The 23,712-nt window shown below is 34.2% G+C and overlaps 4 protein-coding genes across 6 annotated transcripts; 2 read left to right on the top strand and 2 right to left on the bottom strand.

The window, feature by feature from the left end:
* Positions 1–533: 533 nt before the first annotated feature.
* LOC141723720 (zinc finger protein 3-like) lies at positions 534–1,770 on the top strand. The gene has a single exon (XM_074525593.1). It carries the CDS (start codon positions 853–855, stop codon positions 1,615–1,617), a length of 765 nt encoding a protein of 254 aa, XP_074381694.1. The 5' UTR covers positions 534–852; the 3' UTR covers positions 1,618–1,770.
* A 2,037-nt stretch (positions 1,771–3,807) lies between these two features.
* LOC141723430 (uncharacterized protein At2g39795, mitochondrial) lies at positions 3,808–7,253 on the bottom strand. 3 transcript variants are annotated; one of them, XR_012576276.1, is made up of 4 exons: positions 6,819–7,253; positions 5,555–5,883; positions 4,444–4,698; positions 3,808–3,969 (listed from the first exon to the last, which is right to left on the bottom strand). XR_012576276.1 is itself a non-coding variant. In XM_074525231.1 (3 exons), exons 1-3 carry the CDS (start codon positions 7,086–7,088, stop codon positions 4,536–4,538), a joined length of 762 nt encoding a protein of 253 aa, XP_074381332.1. In that variant the 5' UTR covers positions 7,089–7,252; the 3' UTR covers positions 4,377–4,535. The 3 variants fall into 3 exon arrangements, 1 of the variants encoding a protein (XP_074381332.1); XR_012576277.1 differs by having other exon boundaries at positions 3,808–3,957; XM_074525231.1 differs by lacking the exon at positions 3,808–3,969 and having other exon boundaries at positions 4,377–4,698; positions 6,819–7,252.
* A 1,494-nt stretch (positions 7,254–8,747) lies between these two features.
* Positions 8,748–10,493, top strand: LOC141723722 (deSI-like protein At4g17486). The gene is made up of 3 exons (XM_074525595.1): positions 8,748–9,116; positions 9,359–9,646; positions 10,108–10,493. The coding sequence occupies exons 1-3, from the start codon at positions 8,984–8,986 to the stop codon at positions 10,302–10,304; spliced, it is 618 nt and encodes a 205-aa protein (XP_074381696.1). The 5' UTR covers positions 8,748–8,983; the 3' UTR covers positions 10,305–10,493.
* Positions 10,494–13,218: 2,725 nt separating this feature from the next.
* Positions 13,219–22,256, bottom strand: LOC141661938 (nuclear pore complex protein NUP96). The gene is made up of 6 exons (XM_074468968.1): positions 22,158–22,256; positions 17,206–19,825; positions 16,120–16,243; positions 15,523–15,671; positions 14,710–14,807; positions 13,219–13,683 (listed from the first exon to the last, which is right to left on the bottom strand). Exons 2-6 carry the CDS (start codon positions 19,768–19,770, stop codon positions 13,488–13,490), a joined length of 3,132 nt encoding a protein of 1,043 aa, XP_074325069.1. The 5' UTR covers positions 19,771–19,825; positions 22,158–22,256; the 3' UTR covers positions 13,219–13,487.
* Between the last annotated feature and the right edge of the window lie 1,456 nt (positions 22,257–23,712).

Raw genomic sequence — 23,712 nt, 5'->3', positions numbered from 1 at the left:
ACTATCTGTCAGTAAAAAGTGACGTTGATCACTACATTCACATCGAATTTTAGTTTTAAACTTATTTACAAAAACGAAAAATCACGAATATATGATTACCGACTAACAACCCTAGCTTATAAAAGACCAAGAACCGGTGCCGCTCCACATCAACCGATTGCAGGTCAACTATTTGTTAGTAAAAAGTGATGTTGATCACTACATTCACATCGAATTTTAGTTTTGAACTTATTTACAAAAATGAAAAATCACGAATATATGATTACTGACTAACAACCCTCGCTTATAAAATACCAAGAACCGGTGCCGCTCCACATCAAGCGATTGCAGGTCAACTATTTGTCAGTAAAAAGTGACGTTGATCACTACATTCACATCGAATTTTAGTTTTAAACTTTACAAAAATGAAAAATCATGAATATATGATTACAGACCTAACAACCCTCGCTTGTAAAGGACCAGGACCCATTAGAACGAGAGCACGAGAGTAGTAGAACTGTAGTAGTGGGACTGTAACTAGAAGTGGACAGAAACTCGGACCATGAACACGTTAAAAAGAAGACAAGAGTGGAAAGACAGATGTGTTTGTGCACGTCCTACAAGCCTTAGAAACAAGCAGATATGATATGAGATCCAAACATCCAATAGCACTTGTATATGTTTCTTAACTACACTTCTCTCCCTCTACATCTCTCTCAAGTCTCATCTGATCCTTTGTTGCTTTGATCACTTGTTACTACACAAGACCTTTTACCTGCATTTTCTTGCACCAACATTTCCTTCAATTGTCTCAACTTACTAGTGTTAAAATTCGTCGTAAATAGTCCTAATTCCTGTAAATCTCCATCAAAAATGGATAATCAAGTAACAGTTGTCGTCTCGCCTGATGGAAATCATGACCAAGAACAAAAAAGGCCTAACCTTTTGTTCAATCTAAGCTTCTCTAACAACAATTCTGATCTGAAAGAAGAAGAAGAAGAAGAAGAAGAAGAAGACGATGATGAGCAGACACGGAGCAGCAGGAACATGAGTACTGAGCTGAATCTTATCAACTGTATCGACGAACAAATAGATTCAACGAAATCAAATCCAGAGCCTCGAGTATTTTCATGTAACTACTGTCAGAGGAAATTCTATAGCTCACAAGCTCTAGGAGGCCATCAAAATGCTCACAAAAGAGAGAGAATCATCAATAAACGCGGGCGAACAAATGATCAGTTTACTAATATAGCCATGATGCAGTACTATCAAAACCCTAAAATGGCTAATTATTCATTACCACCTCCTCAGCATGGTGCAACATTAAATAGAAGTCTAGGAGTTCAGGTGCATTCTATGATCCATAAGCCCTCTACTTCATTTCCGTCTGCTCGCGCTATACCAGCTGGTTCAGTACCAGTATATGGACAGTCTGCTTGGTCCAGGAAGCCTCTTGAGCAACAGCCTGCAGCAATAAGCATCGGTGCTGCTAGATTTGACGGCGGTCGGAAAGTTACTCTGACAAGTACTGATGGAACCGGGGAGTTCAGGTGGAATAGTAGCAGTAGTAGTGCTACACTGCTAAAAAAGAATAATCAAGATGAGTTTCAGAAGCTAGATTTGTCCTTAAAACTGTAAACTTGTAGGCTTATGCAGGTTCCTTAACTTACCAGTCTTGTTTCTTGTAACATTAGGTTCTATTTTCATCAAGATTTGTTTTAAATTCTGAATTCCAGTCCACAAATAACTTGTATGAATTAACAGCTTAACTACAAGATGATTTGTTTAAGACAACCGTTCGAAATTGCATCTTTAAGCAAAGAAAATTAAAGATGGCAACAAATTGACAAATTTACTAAGTTCGATAAATTAGATAAGGCGGCTCGTCCAAAACAACCCGTTGTTACAGCATACCCAAATAATTTACAACATTATTAGGAAACTTATTATCAACTTACCATTAGGAGGTAAAAAAAATTTGATCACAACATTTCCTACTTATATTTTACCAATCACACAAATCACAATAATGATGTCCATATCTTGATTCCACTAATTTCTACCTTACAAATCTTGTGAAGAGGAAATTATGTATATAGTTAGGTCTACTGACCTCATGCATGTCCCCCTTTTTTAAATCAATCATTCACTAAACCATCTTAAGAGTTGTCCATGTATGTTACACAAGTAGACCCCAGTCATATTGATATCCAAATTATTTTTTTAAATTACTCGAGATACCAGAAATCGAAATCGAGACCTCTGCTATATTGACTTGTTTAATTATCAATTTTTTTGACAAATATAGCTTATACCCTACAAAATAAGTATCTGTTCTCATAAATTTTCGGGGTGAGCGATGATCGAAACCAGTACCTAGGACGCGAATAAACTCTTAACCTCTTGAGTTATCCAACCGTGCTCGTCTAATTATCAATTTTGTTAACGGTATTAGGCCAACTCCAACCATGATGCCTAATTATCAATTTTGTTAACAGTATTAGGCTAACTCCAACCATGATTTCAAATATGAATCACTTTTAAGTCAACGGTCGGAGTCCTGGATTGATTTGGGGCAAAACTATTCCAAATTTGGATTTATGAATCACAGTTGGAGATGCAGTTAATGCATAGGATTAAATGTTATCTCTATGTCATAACGCACCTCTAATTAATCAAACATATCTTGCATTATTATTGCAGGAAAGGATAAAAAAGCTTTTAGAGTGTCGTGATATTGATGATAAGAAGCTTCTTAGTAGGCTTGCTTTAAAGATGTTTTGGTCTGGAAATATTTTGTTTGTATTGGATGGTTGTTAAAGACAAACATATAAAAGAAAGGATAGCATTTCTTTTAAATTCTAACCAGGTATTTGGTGAAGTGAAAGAAGATGCTCTTTTACTTTCAACTTCTATTAGCCTTTTCCACCTAAAGTACTGATCATAAAGCAAACCATTAACCTTTGGAGCTTTCATCATTTCAGAATCCTTCCTTGTATATCATTCATACTTTGATTTAGATTCAATGCTCTATGTTGGATACTTAAAACCAGTTCCTGTTTACGTTTTTTCGACATTTTTCATGTGAGGTCCGGTCAAGGACAAACGATTGTTGCAGCATATCATACGTACCACAGTACATATACAATAGTGTAATACAACGGTATGATATGCTGTTAACAATCGTTTGCCCCTTACCGTCTTGACTAAGTGGTATTAATGTGCTATTGAAACATTAACAAATTCCAGAGAGACTGGCCAAAATTTTGTTTTCTCTTAAAACAATGGTGGTTGATGGTTCATGGACATGGGTAATTGAAGGTACAAGGGTGATCATGAACTATGTACTGTTAGTCTGTTGCCAAAATGACAACTGTGGTCCAACTAGCTGTAAAGGGCTGAACAACATTGTTAAAAGGCCCTTCTGCACTATGTCAATTGACAAACTTACCATACATTGCCCATCACTTTGAATCTCCTTTCTCCTTCCAGGGTCACGGATTTTTCTCGACTCCATTTACCCAACTCCTCGGATGGATTGAGAGCATTACTTGAACAAGGAATTACACCTTACATACTAAGAGCAAACTCAAAGCCACATTTGTCAAGATCATCAATTCCAGAACAACCTCCTAAAGTAGACGAGAAAATGAACTATTTACTTGGGTGAACTTGCACAACTGACTATTAGACTGAAATGGCACTTCAAAGAACCCATTCCAAACATAGCACTTAACAAGTACAAGCTACAAGAAAAGAAAAAAAATGATTCTGGATTATCTTAAATACATTTCCAGCATCTGCAAGGAGACCATAAGTTGAATATGATTCAGCTAGATTGGTTAAAGCAGGCTAGTTTTCCACTACCCTTTGGCTCTCAGCTACAAGGTGGGCATTAATTTGACTTGGCCAAAGTTCCATGTAACTGAAGGTCCTCAGATGAGGCCGCGGCTTAGGTCATGACTCATGAGTTCGACTCTTTATTCCCCTCTCCACATGATAAAAAACAAGTATATTATAAGACAAAATAATAATAAAACAGCCATATTAAAAAAAAGATAAATTCTGATTTAGTGTAGAATGCAAATAAGTTTGAAAAGTCTGCATGACCAGTATATTTCAATTTGATGACCCAAAATTGGCCGAGCTATATGCATATTTCATGTCCTACATACAAGCAATTATCAGAGATAAATGGAAGTGGAGGATGAATCTTGCCACTAGGCTATCAGGCTATTCTGAATCCTCGTACCATAATTAACTTTATATGTCTGACCATTTCTTTAGGAAAAAAATAACTCCACATTATAGTTACTGGTTTTACTCAACCTGATTAGATTTCTTACAATCCGGAACATTCAGAAGCACCAAAGCAGAGAATGATGAATGACAACAGATACCAAAAAGAAAGAGCATGATAATAAAGATCTAAAACAGAACCTCAAGACATGTTTAACCACCAACCTAATATCAGTAGTTAGCCCGAGGCTATACTCATTCTTCTGCTAATGTTTACCTACAAACAGTATTAGTTAAAAGCATAGCAACAAGATATTCTATTTTGGACCTATAAAGTCCTGCACATTTCCCATCCACCGAATAAACTCAGATTTATCTTTGTTCATGATATACGCATGCAAGAATCCAGCTAGTTCGTCATTTATTCCCCTCGCTTCCAAGTAGTCATAAAGTGAATCCTGCAGTGTATCATCCAAGTCCCTGCATTGACATGAATAATCAGTATAACACAAGGGGAAATTTCAGGGGAGCCAAATGTAATTAGTGTAAAAATTACTTTAGAAGCACTACAATATACTCCATGAACGAAAAAACATGAAAATACTAATTACAAACGCTTTTGAGTTGATAACCATAAATATCTTACTTATATTTTCGATTTCTCTAATTATTTAATCAAGAGGGAAGATAAAACGAGCAGATTAGAATAAAACTGCCAGGAGAGGTAGGGTTAGAGGAAACCAATGATATACATAATACATCCACAAATTCCAGTATAAAATTCAAAAGCTCCTCAAGTATTACATATAACATATCCATTCTACAAGTTGCTAGGTTGTTTAGTGGGGAAAAGTAAAACATAAAACTTTCAGAAGTTCGAGGTACGCGGCTGCACCTTCTCACTATAAGGTAGCTACACCCCGGGAATGTCCTATAGTTAGTTGCAAGGAAAACTATAAGGTTTAAGTAGGTATTGGACAACAGTCCTGAGCTCATCTAATAAGGACAACCTATAATATAAAACTTTCTGTGAGTGTAGTACCAGGCCCCGTTAGATGAAAAGCCGCGCAAAAAACTCACAACTAGAAAAAACAGTCATCGACAACTCGCGCTTAATTTATGAAACATAAACCATTTTTAGATCTCAATTAGATATAGTAAGCATACGCCTATACTGATATATTTAATTTTAGGTGGTACATCTTTTTCTACTATGAGTTCTTTTCAAGTCAGCACTGATAGACCCCGAAAGAAAGCTAAAAATTGGCTGTCAGTTCACACTGAAGTAAAACATTCAATAAGAGAACTAAGTGAACTAACAAGAAAAGAAACGTACTTAAATACAGGTCCTGTGTAAGGCTGGCCCGTCATTCGATCATGCCCCCTCACAAAAACTTTTTGAATTTCGATACTACTTGACCAAGCAGAACACACAAATTCCAACACACTGTTTCCATCACCCTTAAAGATATCGACGATCATAGTAATGTGAAGCTCCACATTATCATCTGTATCCACGCCACCTTTTTTCTTAACAGGTACAGCCCCATCGAACATAGTCACCTCAACTTTAATTTCTTCATTCTCTCCAAATTTTCTATTCAATCTAATCCACTGCTCTCCAGGCCTTTCATCAACTGTAAACGCATCATAGTCTTGAACGGGCTGCAACCACAAGCACAAATTCTCTTAAAAATGAGCTAAATACTCAAATACCTTCCAGTCACACTAAACAACATGCACCGCGTCAAGTACATACTCAAATTACATAAACTACAAAGGAAAAAACAATCTATATCAAGAAACATATTATCGAACTTTTTTAGTCACGCCAAAAAGAAATCATCAAAATTTCAGTCGAATATATAAAAACAGAAACCACGCCAATCTAGAAATTTCTTTATACCTATTTCACAAGAAATAATAGATACTACATTGATGTCTTTTCGGCTTTCGCATGATTCAACTATTTCTTAAACCGTACATACTAAAACCCATGACCATGTATATAACCACATACCTAAAACCAACATTTTCTCTAACACGAAAGAGTAATCATAAGCATTTACTAAAAAACAGACACACATATATCTATTTCACAAATCATCGAACTTTTTCAATCACGCCAAGAAGTAATCATCAACAATCCAGTCAAATATAAGAAACAGAAACCGGGCAATATAAAAAATCCTTCTATATCTATTTCACAAGAATAATATTATACTACATTGATGTTTTTTCGCATTCTTTTCGCATTTTCGTGTATTTCTTTAACCCTTGATACTAAAACCCTCTAAACTAAAACCCATCTAAGAAACAGAAACCGGGCAATAAAAAAAAATCCTTCTACCTATTTCACAAGAACAAAATTATACTACATTGATGTTTTTTCCCATTCTTTTCGCATTTTCGACTATTACTTAAACCCTTCATACTAAAACCCTCTAAACTAAAACCCATCACCAATTCACCATGTACATAACACCTACTTAAAACCAACATTTCCTTAATAATAAGCATTCACTAAAAACATAATTTTTTAAAAAAAAAAACAAAAACCAAGAAAATATAAATTAACTGAGTCGAGCGAGTTATAATACCTGAACAGGTGGAGAGCGTTCGAGTTCATACTGAACTTCATTACGGAGAAGTCTCAGTATATTGCCCTCAAAAGCTGACTTGCGCATCTCACTTATATAACTTCTTGAAAAGCAAAGATTAGGGTTAGAAGATAAAAAGGTGAGATTTTTATGATCAGGTGAGATAATGTGAAGAAGGGGTTGTTGAAGAAGGGCTTTTGAATCGGAAAGTCGAGAAAGAATGGTGGGTTTTGGTGTTTTTTGGAGTAGACGAGATAGGCGTTGCGCCATTGTTGAGTGTAGTCAAGGTGTTTGCGAAAATGTCTCTGAGAAAATGGATGGTTTGTTAATTGTTTGGTTTTGTGATTTGGATTTGTGTGTGTGGTGGAGTTAATTGGGCTGATAGAGATGGCACGGGCTGGTTGTGACCAGCTTGTGGATCATAAGATTGGGCCGGTCTATGTTGTCAGATTTTGTTTAAGAATTCTTGATGAAATTTCGAAAGGTACAAGAGTTTATATAACATACAAACCCGAACCCAATGCGTATCGGAACAATAACCCACCACAAGTCATCAATTAAGCTATATCATATTGCTAGCTTTTCGGACCGACTTGTAATGAGTTATTAGATCCGATACGCATTCGGTTGTGGACGTAGATATTTAGTTTAATACTCCTATTTGGGTTTCAATTTAATTGAAACTTCAAATATGAATAATTGACAAATCAAGTATTAAAAATGAATTTTGAGTTCAAAATGCAATGTGAGGTAAATAAGTGTTAAGGTATTTTAGTACGACCATTCAAAAAAAAGTAGTTTAGTATGAATGACCATTCAAAGACTATGTGACTGCATGTCCACATAGTTTTCAATGGCAAATTTTATATTACTAGAAAAAGCATAGCATTTGTTTTATCCATTTGAATTATAACAAAAGAAATGAGGCACAAATAATAGTTATTAAAGTTTGAAAGAATGACTAGGTAAATGTTATTAATTCTAAGGAAAATGCAAAAACATTTTTAAAATCTTTAGGGAGAGCCACTTTAATTTTTGGTAACCATCCATTATATTTAATAATAACTATATTATTTAAGTGTCTAACAATATTAAAATAAAATTATAAAATTAAAAGAAAATAGATGCACCCCTTCTTGTGTTATTATGAATGTAGCCATCATATTTGTATTCAATAGTGATAACACGTCAATTTTCACATCATATATCTGTACCCCTCATTTTTTATATTTCGAAAAGTGTGTTTGACACACATTTTAAAATTCATATAAAATATTATTTCGTAATTTATTTTTATATTTCTTTTTTAAATATTAATTGAATGATTAAATTTTTATTTAAAAAATTATAAAAATAAGTTACGAAACTATACTTTATACATCACTTAAAATATGTGTCAGACATTCTTTCCAAAATATAAAGAATCGAGAGGAACATAAAGAGTATTAATTAAGAAAAATTCAAAGTGATCTGTACCATAATCCTACAAAATCATATCACAATTTCATAATACAAAATACAAGAGTAGTAATAACAAAAAACAATAATCACATAAACACTCCACTATCCATCATAATTAGTCATAGTTACTTTATCCCAAAAGAAATATAGATGACTACTACTCCCTCCCTCCGTCCCCTCAATTCTTTATATTGGGGAACTGGGACTCGGCACGCACTTTAATACTCCTATTAAATATAATTGTATAATTATTTTTTTTATTTTTTTTCTTTTAAATAAAAATATAATGTTCAAATTTTTATAAAAAGAAAAATTTTAAAATAAATTACGGAAATATACTTTATAATTGTCTTAAAATACGTGTCAAGCGTCTGAAAAAAACTGTAAAGAAATGTGAGGGACGGGAAATGAGAGGGACGGGAGAGTACTGTTTAGAAGTCATATGATTCCTAACAGCTCATTCTCCAACCAATCACACTCTCTCCTACTTTCACTATTATTCAAACCCAAAACCCTTCCGTTTCTTTTTATCTACCACCAACAAACCACCATGTTTCGCTCCTCCAGGCTTAATAGCCTGGTTTAAATACACATGCTAAATTCCCGTATGTCACTCTCTTGTTTTCATTTCGTTTATGTTTTCCGATTCAAATTTAAACTGGTGTCGTTCTGGAAAATAATTCACCGGATTTAAGAGATTAAGAATGCTGTGTCGTAAAAATTCAACAAGGGAGAAGGGTGGATCCATACCTGTTTACCTCAATGTTTATGATCTCACCCCTTATAATAGCTATGCTTATTGGCTCGGTCTCGGTGTCTACCATTCCGGTGTTCAAGGTAATTCAAACCATTTATATATACACGTAGAACAGAGAACAGAGAACTCAATTCTGAATTGCATTTTTTGCTATGTGTATGCAAATTTATTGTTAATTCCACGCCTTCTCTTGTTTATTGATTCATGATTTTGAATTTAAATCTAGATCTGTTATGCAATGTTATGCAATGAATGTGCATCATGTTGACTAAATTTATGAAAGTTGACAAATAATTGACATCTTTATTTTTTTTATAACAAGTACATGGAATTGAGTATGCATTTGGAGCTCACGAGTATCCATCAACCGGGATTTTTGAAGGAGAACCGAAGCAATGTGAAGGGTTTACATTCCGGAAATCTATTCTGATCGGATGGACTGGGAAGAGCAGTAAAGAAGTGAGGAAAGTAATGGAAGAGCTCTCTAAAGTGTACAAAGGAAATGCATACAATCTCATTACTAAAAACTGTAACCATTTCTGCAATGATGCCTGTATTCGACTCACTGGGAATTCCATTCCGAGCTGGGTCAATCGACTCGCTAGAATCGGTATGACTACTGATTTACTCTTGTGCTGCTAGATTTTTTGTTTGCGCTTGCTTTAATAATTCTAATGCCACCTTGTCTCTGATCCGATTGTACATGGTACATTATTCTTTCGCGTTAAAATTCTACTCCCTCTGTCCTATTAAATTCTATACATCACTTTTTGACACGTTTTTCAATACTTATTTAAAGTATACATCCGGTTGGGACGGAGGGAGTATTGTATATCGTAATTCATATTCCCATAATCCCGTATTAGTAGCTCTATCGGTATATTAGACTCCCGTCGCACGCAATACAAAAATAATTGTACTCAATACATAATACTCCCGCGAAGCAAGACTGTATCATAATATGCGCGCTAAAAAAATGGTAAAAAAATTGTTACATTGTTTAATTTAATAGCTAATAATAAATAATTGTGTTTTTTTGGTAATGTATTTATTTGATGGCATAAATTGCAGGTTTTTTGTGCAACTGTATAGTACCAGTGAGCTTAAACACAACAAAAGTTGGGCATGGAAAAATGGAAGACAAGGGAGCTGGAGAGGGAGAGAAGAAGAAACTGCGAAACCGTTCAAACAGGCCAGCTTCTTCTTCCAATTCATCTTCTTCGTCGTCGTCCTCACCGCCATTAGCTCTTGCATCTCCGTCCTCGTAGAGGCGTAGTCTTTTCTTTTCTTTTCTTTTCTTTTTTCGGGCGAACTAAATTTACAGTCCGATATTTTTAGTTTTTTTGGAGAAAGAACTTGTTTATTTTTTTTTTTGTCTGGAAAACTTGTTTATTCTTGTTTCCTTTGTGATTGTACAATGCTGACGGTTTTTTGAAATGGAATTCAAATTTCATTTACCCTTTGTTGCTAAAACTACATCCGTCATCCTCGCTTCTTTATATATTTTTGAGAGAATTACATTTTGCACCCCTTATATTTGGCCAAAACTCAATTTTGTATATCTATTTTCATAAATTGCAGTTTGCATCCCCTACTTTGAAATCCGCTTCAACATGCACCCTTTTTGCCTAATTTTTTAGCCCAAATTGCTGTCTCCGACAATATATCTCATCTTTTTTCTTCAATAATAGATTATATATGTTGTTGAAGACAATAATTTAGGAAAACAATTGACAAAATTTGGCAAAAATGTTGCAACTTGAAGCGGGCAAACTGCAATTTATGAAAATAGGTATACAAAATTGAGTTTTTGCCAAATAGAAGGGGTGCAAAATGAAATTCTCTCTATATTTTTTTAGTACTCGGCACGTATTTTAAGGTTTGTATATATTATAGTTCCATAACTTACTTTTATTTTTTTTTCCTGAATATTTAATTCAGAAAAAATAATTTTCAAAATAAGTTATGAACTATATTATAAAAGTCTTAAAATATCTGTCAAAGTAGTAAAAAGGAAACGTGGAGAAATGAGGGGAACGTAGTGAGAAAAAACGTAAAAAAATTTAGGGGGACGGGAGATTATAAGTTAAATAATGCTTGTTGGTACGGTACGTTAAGCGAGAGTATTTAAATAACTCCGATAAAGCTGAATAGTAGCAGTGAAACAAGGTGATTAGTTTGGCAGGAATAGCACGGCTTTCGATTAAATTCTGTAAAACAAAACGTAGGATATTCCGCAAATTTGTCTACTTGGTGTTAATCTCGATCAACAATTTGTTTACTACTTCATGCCTCTCTTTCTCGAAGTCTTGGTTGCTTATATTGTTATACAAATCGGTCAATTTATCAAAAATCGTCGATAAATCATTTATAAACTGGTCAAATATTTGTCCGATTTGACTGATTGCCGATAAATTATTTATTTTTTTAAAAATCATCCGATAAATCGCAAATCGGTACATAAACCGAATAATTCCGATTTCCGAAATTTATAAACATGGTTGGTAGTAGCAATACTTTTTTATGAGAAAAATATTCCTCAACCTGTATTTACGGGGATTATATGAGTACATAGTATACTTTAATTTATAAATTTACTAATTTTTTAATTAAGTCATGTAATTACATAAGATATTTACCATCATCTATTCAATTTAATTATTAAAAAAAATTATACTATGTTCGAGAAATATTTTTGGGAAGAAAATAGAAGATTCAATTTTTTTTTTTCACTTTTGGGAAAATTGGGAGGGTAGAGAAAATTAATCATTTTCAATTCTTTCTTTTTTTCTTTCTAAAGTTCGGAAAAACAGTATTATACTCGAGCTAATAAATTAGTTGAATACGTACTTAAAAAATACCAAACTCGTCAATTTTTTACTATAACAAACTGTTTGTCTCTCTGACTAATTACTACCTCCGTCCCTCTCATTTCTTTACAGTTTTTTTCACATGCTCGACATACATTTTAAGGCAACTATAAAATATATCTCTATAATTTATTTTTAAAATTTTCTTTTTAATAAAAAATTAAACATTATATTTTTATTTAGAATAAAAAAAATTAAAAAAATTATGAAACTATATTTAATAAGAGCATTAAAGTGCGTGCCGAACCCCCGTTCCCCAATGTAAAAAATTGAGGGGACGGAGGGAGTATATGGTTGGTAACACGCCTGTACCTAATCTCTACCTCCCATGATGCTTAACTGTGCTTAATATTATTGTGTTATTTTGGTGATAATTTATACTTGTAATAGGCAATTACACTACATTTGATATATATTATTATTGTTAGGTAAATCCAAACAAAAGACTTCTGTAGCTGCTCGCATAATTAAAATGAGCACTTTACACTTTGGCCAGTACGAATTAGCTCGAATTTGCTTATTTTGGCTTCACTTTTAAGATTAAAATGATTAGAAAGTTAGTATAATTGTAATCATGCAAATCGAGGTTAAAATGAAAACCACTGAGACCAGGCCATCATAATTTACTATTCTAAGGGACCAATAAAAATCTATGTACCTAATTTCTCAAAAACAGGGTCCTTCCCGGGCAATCGTGTATCGGTTAATTTTTATCTAACATATTACTTCCGGAGCATCGGATTTATATTTCAAGGGTCCGTATCTAAGAATTTTTTTCTACCCTTCCGCCCTCGCGGGTGGAAGGGTATTTCTATCCGCGGAAGGGTAAAAAAAATTCTTTGGATCTGGGCCCTTGAAATAATAATCTAAGGGTTCCGGAGAAGTGTGTTAAATATGACTTATATAACACATGATTGATTGTTAGGGATTAGCACCCAAACATCAATATAATAAAATTAGAAAACCCTGCAACTTCAAGTAGCACTATAGAAGCAGGATGCTTTAGATGTAAAGTACCACTGCTAATTACCTAATGATCAGACATTTATCAGACAGTAGAATACAGCTGACCGGAAAAAAGACCGACACGTCTTCCTTTGACTGTATTACATAGTGCCAATTAAACACACAACAGACAGAATTAACCAAAAATATAAACACAACACAAGAAGAGCACAGGGAATATAAAGCATTGTCAGTTAGTAGCATAGTTCTGAGCTACATGAGGTTGGTTTATATGTTCAAAAACAAAGTTTCACGGGTTCCAGTCCGTTGGGAAAATAAACGTGCACAAGAAACTGGCACAAGTATATGAACCATAGAGCAGCTCAATATAAGAGAATCGTACAGAAAGTATATATTGTAGAGCTGTTAGATTCTCAATATAAGAGAATCGTACAGAAAGTATATATTGTAGAGCTGTTAGATTCAAAATAAATGATATAGGCCATCCGCAACGCTACTACAACCACATACAGAAGGTACAAACTATAAACACATACAGGGAGAAGAGAGGACTTTGTTGTAGCTCTTATTGCATAATTTAGATACAATAGAAATACACACACACAAACCTAGAGACTATGAAGCTACCTCCGAAAGATAACTTGTAAAAAGTGATACCGCGTCCTGCAAATGATATGACTGAAGGTTTTCAGGGATGGGCGCACTGAACACGGTGTTGAAGCAGCTGAACTGAATCTCACATGTTGCTCCTTCACTACTATCAGCTAAAAGCAAATTGCAGATCTCTTCAGCCATCTTTGAATATGCAACTCTGAGAATAAAAGAATTTAAGTTGAATGCTCCATCACCACAAAAGGCTATTAAAAATTTGGAACACAAATAAGTATGTGCAGTTTTGGTTTAACACTATAAACAATAGTTACTGCTAGCGCAAAGATGAAGAATCAAAAGAGTGCTCTGAAACAACACAAAGTGACGGACAACTATATGTTGCAAGGGGAAAATGAAAAATCCAGTATCAAAGAACTGGACTACAAAGAAGCATTTTATTTGTTTTTATGAAGAGAATCCATAACCTAAAAGAAAAACAGAAGAAGAACCGAGTGGGCTTAACTCAATAAATACTAGAAAATAAACCAGCAAATTGGAAAATAAACGGCAAACAGTTTAGGTTTTTACAATATGACTTGAAGGTTTTCAAATTCATAAAATGTGTTTAACTATTAATAATAAAAAATAAACCAGTAATTCGGAAGATCAATGTCAAGCGGTTAAGTTCACAATATGACAAGAAAGTTTTCAAATTTATAAATGTGCCTCGCTGTGTTTTTGAAATTTCTTTTCAAATGAGATGTAATTTATAAATATTTATACATTCTAATATGCTTAAAATACCCAACAAAAATATTAAAGAAAAAAGAATGAAGAATGAAACATTGTGAAAAAGAAAAAGAAAACTTATAAGTGCACATGTTCATTTCAAACAGATTAACGAGGTAGGCAAAAAAAAATGTCTAGGTGGAAGCTTAAGCACCCTGCCAGATTAAGAAGACAGGGTACCATGTTTGTAGGTCAGTTTTTTCTAAAATGGTTGTTTTGCTTGATCGTTGCAACAGTAACATTAGTAATTTCAAAAACAAGGCGAATCAAGTGAAATGTACTTTATAATAGATGACGGAGGGGAAGGAGGAGGAGAGGGAGGGGACCAGAGCAAGAGTTTTATTTCTGAAATATTAAGATAATAGAAGAGGGCAATTTGAATAATTAGAACCTCTCCTCATGCAAAGAGTTACCTACAAATGTGTGCCCACACACATACAAACACACATGTACATACCTTGCATCAACGGATAACTTGCTACTAAACTTTGCCAAAGACTCATTTAAGCAACTTAAAAAGTTTCTACAATCTTCGTTTTTGCTTTCGAGAGAATCCTGCAAGAGAGTAAAAAACATGCTCATTTAAGAAGCCAATCAAAGATCCGTTACTGACTGACAATAATATAATATGAATAATTAATCTCATAAATCATAATAGCAAGCCTTCACTTTCCCGCCGCTCTGCATTTAAGTAAATACTTCCTCTCGGCTACAAAAAAGTTAAAAGAATATCCAATTTAACCTAGACCCAACTAATCTCAGTCGCCTATTTCAAGTAATTAGGGCTGACATTATGCTAGATAACTAAAGGACCCAACATACCACCTCTCATAAAATAATACAGAAGCCTGCCTCCAAGGTAAACTATTAAACAGTTGGTTTCTATTGCATATAGTGTCAAAAAGGTTATTTCACTAATTTTTATTAAATAAATTATTTATTTATTTTGACCACAGACTTGAAGTAAATTTCAATATTAATACAGAAACTTTATAATTCTATTCACATAAATTCAGTACATGAGTGGTACTAAGTGTCTTTGTGTTATTTTCATTCAGTCCTGGCTATTATATGCAAACGTCAGATAGTCCACCAAGGATAGAGCAAATGAGGCCAGTAGTCCTAAAGGGGTCATAGTTAGTTAATATTGTTTACGTATGTAGTCCTAAAGGGGTCTTTTATGTTTGAGTGTGGAAGTAGAAAACTAAAGGTTAGCTTGTGCTGTAGAACAATTAAAAGACCAGACATTGTTCCAAAGGTTTGATCATACCTGTTCGTTCATAGTATCATTGTCTTCTTGCAAGGAACTCTTAAGTTGATAAAAGGATATATATATTCCTGCTCCCAAATCCCAATTTTCAATTTCTGACTTGTGATCTTCCATTGAAGTTGCAAGTCTCCATACCTCCGAGTGTTTGGCTGAAAATTGATGATAAAAATAACTCTAAACAAGCTGCTAATGGCATAATGTACAGAAGCGGACATTAAGAAAAGGAGTGCCTTTCGGAAGTAGCGCTGTGTAAATTAAAGAATTAGATAGATAGATTTGTACCTATTTGGTGACACCAAGATTATTAAAAAATATTATTTATGTTCTTTATATATCACTTACCTAAGCATAGCATTGATATTGTAATTGTATTTGTGAGCACTTCACTATTCAGAAATTTTAAGTCTTTTCTATGCAACAATTCTTTATCAGAAGCATTGGCTGTAAATAACAAGATATTTGACAAGATTTTATTTATGAATATTTCTATGCAGCATAGGTTTCTTGTAATGCATCCACCAAGCATAGATACGCTGTAATCCTAATAGTGGAGAAATGTATACATAAATTTGTCACACAACAATAGTTGGTATTTACCTGACAAGAACAAGGAATGAGCAACTGAAGTTACAAAAACTGAATGTGCCTTTTGCCAGTTTGCACATCGCAGAAAATGCTCAAGGGCTTTGGGCAGATCGCCACAATAAGTAGAGTACACTGCCTGAAACAAGTCCAGTATACAGACAGTTACAGATCAAAAGCGCTTAATATAACACACAATTATTGAATAAAAAACCTTCAAGCAATAGGTGGGTGAATGAGTGAAGGGATAACTCAGAACATCTAGGCATCTCAAGTACTTTAAAAGACTATGTTTGCCCATGTACAAGAAGAATTATTAATTACAGACAGAAAGGGCCAAAGGGGATAGTTGAGAATCATAAGAAGTTCATTGACATTTTTCATTGATTCAAACAAGCATTCCATAACAGCAAGCCTAAAAATTTTATGGTTATAATTTATCTGATACGGAGTTACCAATTAGATAGGACTACAAAAGATTGCGTATCAATTTTAATTACTGCAAACAGGCCAAACATGAAGCTTACATATTTACATAACACCAGGCCTAAGATTTTCAGGTTATAATTGATACGATAGGATATACCGACTAAATAGGAGTACAAGAGTTTGCATACTATAAATTAATTTGAGTAGAAAACTATTATACTATTTCCTATGTCTCGACCTCGTGGACTTGAATTTAATTTACACTTTTTTAGTATTTGAGTAACAATTTGTTATTTCTATAATTTCCTATGTGTCCACCTAGTACATTTTATTCTTATTTACATTGTTTTATTAGAAATATTAGTACTGCTTTTACAGTCACTACGAGTAAAGGAAATTATTTTCTTAATTCTTTAAGTTCAATCAAGTTTATAATATTCGTTATTCTCATAAATAACTTGTTAACATGTTTCATTTAATACTTATCGTTTCAAGTATTTACATATCATATAGTAAATATATTTCAATTTTTAGGCAACTCTTGCACCCTATCTTAGATGAGGCACACCCCTCGTGCCTAGGCTCCAGAGTTACCTCCGTGCCTATGTGCGCCTGTCACCTTTGGTAACATTGGGCAGGAATAACAAGTTATAGAGAAGAGTCTAAACTCACCAGAGCCTCATCCATCCATGATGAAGGAATTCCCAATTCCTCAATAAACTGAATTTGTAATTCTTGAGAACTCCAAGCTTCACAATACAGGTATAAGATTTCTCTAATAACAGTAGCGTGCAGGTTAGGAAAATCGTCGCGATAGGACATGTGAAGCACCACATAGATGGCCCAGTGACACTTCCCCAGGGACAATAACTGAGAAACTAGTCCCATATCAAGAATATGAAGATCATTAGAGTTAAAGGTTCCTAGTGCTTGTAATACTGCACGTTGGTGCCATATCATATGATAGTCAAGTGGATCTTTTGTAGAAGCCAGAGCACTGAACATGGTCTTCAGTATGCTATATTTGCTTTCTCCACTGGCATGAAGAAGCATGAGATAATATGCGAGGTCAAAACGTTCCTCCGTTTCCCTTGTCATGCCTTCTTCTACGAGTCCTTCATCAATATAAACAGGGACAGGATAAGGTGCCATTCCATCATTAAGAAGCTTCTGATAAGTTTGAAAAATAGCTGGCAAAGAGGTTTCTGGTGGAAGGGCATACCACATCAATAACCCTAAAAATCTTTTCCAGTCAATATTTACACCATCTAAAGCTCCATGAATATTACCAGAAAGCAACTCAAAAAGTCTTGTCCTGTCCGTCTCAATAAAGTTGAAGTCCAATCCACTATTTCTCCAATCTTCGAGCTGCCTGGTAATATCAGAGCGATTTACCGTGGACCCGCCAGCCTGACTCAACAGACATGCTAGTCTAACATCTCCCCTAGAAGCAGACAGTTCTACTGCAGCATCCAGTTGTCTTCCAGTTAGAAGCAGGAACATTTGCTGTAAATCATTTGATTCATCCAACGAGCTTACTTCTTCCTGTACACGGTGACAGACACTCTCTTGTAACCAGCAACTGAACTCAGCCCTTCGAATCAATTGAAGTGCTTCTTGGTCAATATCTTGATAGCTATCCTTCCTATCATGCATTGTGTCATCCTGATTGTCTGTCGGTGCGTTTAACCGCACTCGTGATTCCTTCAAGGTAAAAAGGACTTTTATCAACTCCCACACCAGTATTTGGTGCATTAAGATTACACGAGCATAAGAAGTCAACCCAGAGACCTCTAGTTGCTCCTCCGTGATTCCTATATATCCCCGGCAAGTATCTGAAAGCAACAAGGGATCACATACAACTTTTTGAAGCTTTAGTTTGCAGGATCCAGTTCCAATTTCTTTAGTTTCATGATTTAGTTCCTTGTGAAAATTCAATGGAGAATCAAAACAGAAATCGATAAGATCATCACTGACTTTGTTATTTTCATCTCGAACCACTTTGTCAAAAGCAACCTTCTCTAAATTGAGCACTGAAGATATTTCCCTCGAGTTACTGCTACCAACAGGTGCACCAGTGTGAACAAGTATGCCATTAGGACCCCATCCTACACCAAATGACCTGCCCATGAACAGTGCTGCATCAATTACATTACAGGAATGGTTTGCTGTAACTGGTGAATCATGTTTTAGATCCAGTTTAAATCCATCTAGTTTTGTTGGTTTAAGAGACAGACCCTTATTCTGTTGGGCCATTAAAATGGATCCGGGAGGGCTTGACTCAAAATTACCAGGATTATATTCAAGCAGGGCTAAGGGTGTCTTTCTAATAGTAGGAGGAGTGGGTCTGTGGACTGTCCTGCGAGAAGACTGCTGTAGAGGAGACATCTTGGATTGATTACGGAAGGAATGCTTCGGATGTAACATTGTACCATTCATTTCATCAGCATACTCATCCTCATCCTCAGCAGAGAACATCAGCATTCGCATGTCCCTCATTTTGACTGGATCAAGACCAAGGTGAGCAGGAAGGGAATGTGAAAGCAAAGTTGGATCAATAATGGCACTTTTGTCATTAATGTCATAAACTTCGCCGCCACTCATCTCCTGAGGTTCCTCAACTTCTGGAGCAGCATCATCCATTGTAATATCTTCCTCGTCATCTTCATCCAAGCCAAATCTGCTAAAATGATGAACTAAGAATTTCCACTCCCCATTTGTGGGATCAAATGAAATAAAATCCGCTCCCTGTCTTTCTGTGAGGAGCCTCAATTTCTTCACAAATGCTCTTAGCCTCTCCTCTCTATATCTTATTCGCAGAACCAAAGTTACTTCTGCAGCCTTGTTTAGTCCCTGACCAACCACAGGTTTGGAACTTTCATCCTCATATACCACTAGTTCATGTCTACTAAATTTAACTATATGATCTAAATCCAACCACCTGACATCAGTCTCCCCAGTAAATTTAACATACCCATAACCAAACCTCCCAACAGTAAAATTCTGCACTCGACTGCAGTAACCAGGATTCACGAGTTCTCGAGTGGCCATGTCTCTCAAGCAAGGTTCCATAAAATAATCACAAGATTGCAAAGTAGGTAAGGAAGCATCAATACTGCAGAGAAGCCTACCCGCCAAAGAGGGATCAGTGCTGCTGAACACATATTTCCTTTTTTTACATTGAGACTGAGATACAGGGGAACCAAAGGTGTCCACAGACCCGAGATCAAAACCCATTCTAATGTTGAATCTCAAGTTCTCTTTCACAGAATATTAACTTTGTATATTGCTCCTATTAACAACAAAGAATCATGAGTTTGGGTATCCAATAATATACACAAAAGAAGCAAGACAGAGTTATAAAATCTAAAGACGTTCCGTACTTCAATATTTTTTTCCTTATATCTGAAATTGATAAACAAATATTATGTATATGCAGCAAAGCAAATTGATCAACTCTATATAACATGAAGCACGAAACTCGACTGAAAGTTTCATATTTAGGCTTAACAAAAGGCAGGGGAAGAAACTAGTCTATCACATAGCCGTGAGCTCGTGACACCGCAATATATCCAGTTGGCGAAGAAAGTGTTGTAGGACAGGAATCAAGAACAAAGATTTATAAAAATTACAAGAACTAAAAGATTAAATTACGCACATGTCCACTACTCCCAAAGTCTCAACTGTGAAAGAGAGGAATTTGTCGCAATCCATATCAGAAAAGGGAAAAAAAATCTTGACCCAATAATTCAATTTAAGTAGCTTTTTAAATATGGTGTCTTACAATTCAATTCTTTCTATATACATAAACTAAAAAATACTCCAAAAAAGAAACTATATTAATAGCATTTTACTAAATCCCTACAACAATTGCCTGAAATTAAATCTCTCTTTATATACGATAAAGTTCTTAATATTATCTATAATGATATATCTTTCTCAATTTGTTTGTGTTTCCCATCAGCAAAAAGGGTGGTAGACCTGATACGAGCTCACTATCCCGTGCTAGCACTTGTAACGTTTCTCATCGGTGGCAAAACTAGTTGACTGAGTGAGAAACTAAGTTTTTATAGTACATGGGGAAGAACTTGGATGGGAATGTGAGAGAAGGGGAAAACGTGGGGTAGAGGAAAGGTAAAACTAGGTATTTCACAAAAAAAGACTTCCTAAAAGCAAAGAAAACCCCAAAACTCAATCAAGATCTAGCACTTGCTCGTTAATATCTAATCAAAAAAGGACTTAAACCTTCATTTCTGGCTAAAAAGGAGAGACATGTTACCAATTGGCCATAGATCTGTCAGTATTCTTAATCCGATTTTATGAAAATTAGGTTGACTAGTTTTCTTTCAACAAAAAACAACACTAGCTAATGCACTTACAAACACATAATCATCCTAAAAATTACACAAATCGCAAACATATTCACAACTAAAATCATCCACATCCCCCGCGGCCCCGCCCTACATTTATGTAATTACTGTCAAAAACAAATACAATTTTCTTCGTGGCACAGCTTTTCTCCGCACAAATACTCCATCTCAGCTCCTAATTTTATTACCTATACACCCCATACATCCTACTTCAACCTCTAATTATATTACTATCTTCAAAAATCAGTTTAAATCACTAACTGAGTCCCGAACATATCATTAAAAGGTCAAAAAATTCACTTCAAAAGAGCTCGTAAAAGGTCAAATAATTCAATTTGAAAGCGCTCGAATAATTGTATTAAAAAATCAGTTCAAAACACTAACGGAGTCCCCAACATATCGTAAAAGGTCAAATAGTTCAATTCAAAGGAGCTCCATTAGTCGAATACAACATATGAAGATAATTACACCAATTACCAATTTAACCACCAATTCGACAACTAATCCACGTAAAATAAAATAAAAATGTCGAATAAGTCAATTTAAAAGAACTCGAGTAGTCAAATACAACATATGAGGTAAATTACACCAATTACCAATTTAACCACCAATTCAACGAATAATCCGCGTAAAATAAAATAAAAACGTCAAATAATTCAATCTAAAAGAGCTCGAATAGTCAAATACAACATATGAGGTAAATTACACCAATTACCAATTTAACCACCAAATCAACCAATAAAATAAGATAACATGTCGAATAATTCAATTTAAAAAAGCTCGAATAGTCAAATACAACATATGAGCTTAATTACACCAATTACCAATTTAACCACCAATTCGACGAATAAATAATTCAATTTAAAAGAGCTCGAACAGTCAAATACAACATATGAGCTTAATTACACCAATTACCAACTTAACCACCAATTCAACGAATAAATAATTCAATTTAAAAGAGCTCCAACAGTCAAATACAACATAAGAGGTACATTACACCAATTACCAATATAACCACCAATTCGACGAATAATACGTGTATCGTAAATGTGCAACAGCGTAATGCAGCGTTATACATCCACAGTGACATACATTACATAAATGTGTATTGTAAAACACAAAACCCTAGGAATTGAAAGCAAAAAATACAAACAGATAGCAATCAAATGACTAGGAAGCATAAACAGAGCATTTATGTGTAAGTATGTGTGTGTATATGTGTAAGTGAAGAAGAAGAGATTGAAGAAAATGAACCTTTTAAGCTGCTTTAGTTGAAATACTCAGTGAGTTAGAGAGAAATAAGGGTTTAACAAATGATGGTTGTTTAATTGACCCGGATCTAATTTGTTTGCTTGAATGTGTGGCATTTGGGCCTTTTTCAATGTTATTGGGCTACCCGGTCCATTCATCATGTTTTTTTTATGCCAAAGAATCCATTCATCACTTGAGACTATTCAAATTTATATAAAAAGGGATTTTCAATTTGTATAATTAAATATACATTAAATATTTTTTCAATTTTTATTATTGTAAAAAAATCACTCACTCGATACCTTTTTTACATGTGTATTTAAATTATCCATCCTTCTATCACAAAAACTTGAGAAAATAATCGTTAGTCATGAATATTTTAATATATGTCTGGTTCAAATAACGACCGACTACCGATTACCCAATTTTTATTGTTTCGGTTTTAATAATATATAATAGATTTGAAAGGGAATAGTTCATTTTATTTATTTGAGAATAAAGTGCTTTATAAATTGGGCCAAAAAATTGTAAAATGAATAAGCCCGGTCCAAGTAAAGACCGACTTTTCAATGTTTATATTATTAAAGTAGCGATATTAAAAATTTGATAGTCGGTAGTTGATCCGGACCAGACTTTATTTATTTCGGATCGGGCATATTTATTTTAAATATCTTGAACTAAATTATTTAAGCACTTTATTCTCAATAAAATACAAGAAACTATTTTATTTCAAATACAACTCTAAAAAATTGAGTTTAATTTATTGCTTTTTTTTGTTATTAAGTTAAAGGACCCAAAACCTTTAATCCAAAATTTGGAGTATTTCATTTATTATATAATACTATATTATAGGTAGAAAGATGAACTAAAATTGTTTAAAATTATTATATTTGGTAAGCATAAAATTAAAAAAAATGAATAAATTTTGGGTAACTCACCTCGCTATAAAGGATTAACCCTAGAGGCAGATACTCTAGGGGTAAGAGAGGTCATCCGACCCCCCTTAAATTTTTAATTTGGTTAAATATGTATATTCAAATTACATATAAATTACAAATGACCCCCTTATTTTTGCAAAAAAAAAAATGACCCTGCTTAATACTTTTGGTGTCAATTTTTTTTCATTAATTGTAAGAGATGAACGCGCGTTTAGATAGAGAAAATATGGAGTTGATTTCATGCATATCATGCCTTAATCCATAGAATTCTTTCTCAGCATTTGATAAGCAGAAATTAGTCCAACTTGCAAGATTATATCCTTCAAATTTGATCAAATACATCTTATATCATATCAACTTTCTAACTATATAGTTGACATGAGAAACAATTTTGATTTTCAAAATTTGAAAGATATTCATGATCTAACTCAGAAGATGGTTGAAAAAACAAAGATATTGGATTTCTTGGGTTTATATGTTGATAAAGTTATCGCTGATTCTACCGGTTGCAAGGAAAACAGTTGAAAGTGGATCCATGAAACTTATTAAAACAACGCTTCGGGATAGAAAAGAAGATATTTGGTTAAATGATTGTTTGATAACATATATTGAGAGATATA

Source organism: Apium graveolens, chromosome 5, assembly GCF_009905375.1.
Source record: "Apium graveolens cultivar Ventura chromosome 5, ASM990537v1, whole genome shotgun sequence".
Taxonomy (NCBI): Eukaryota; Viridiplantae; Streptophyta; class Magnoliopsida; order Apiales; family Apiaceae; genus Apium; species Apium graveolens.
Note: the sequence above shows the minus strand (reverse complement) of the source record. Positions and strands in the feature narration are given on the sequence as shown.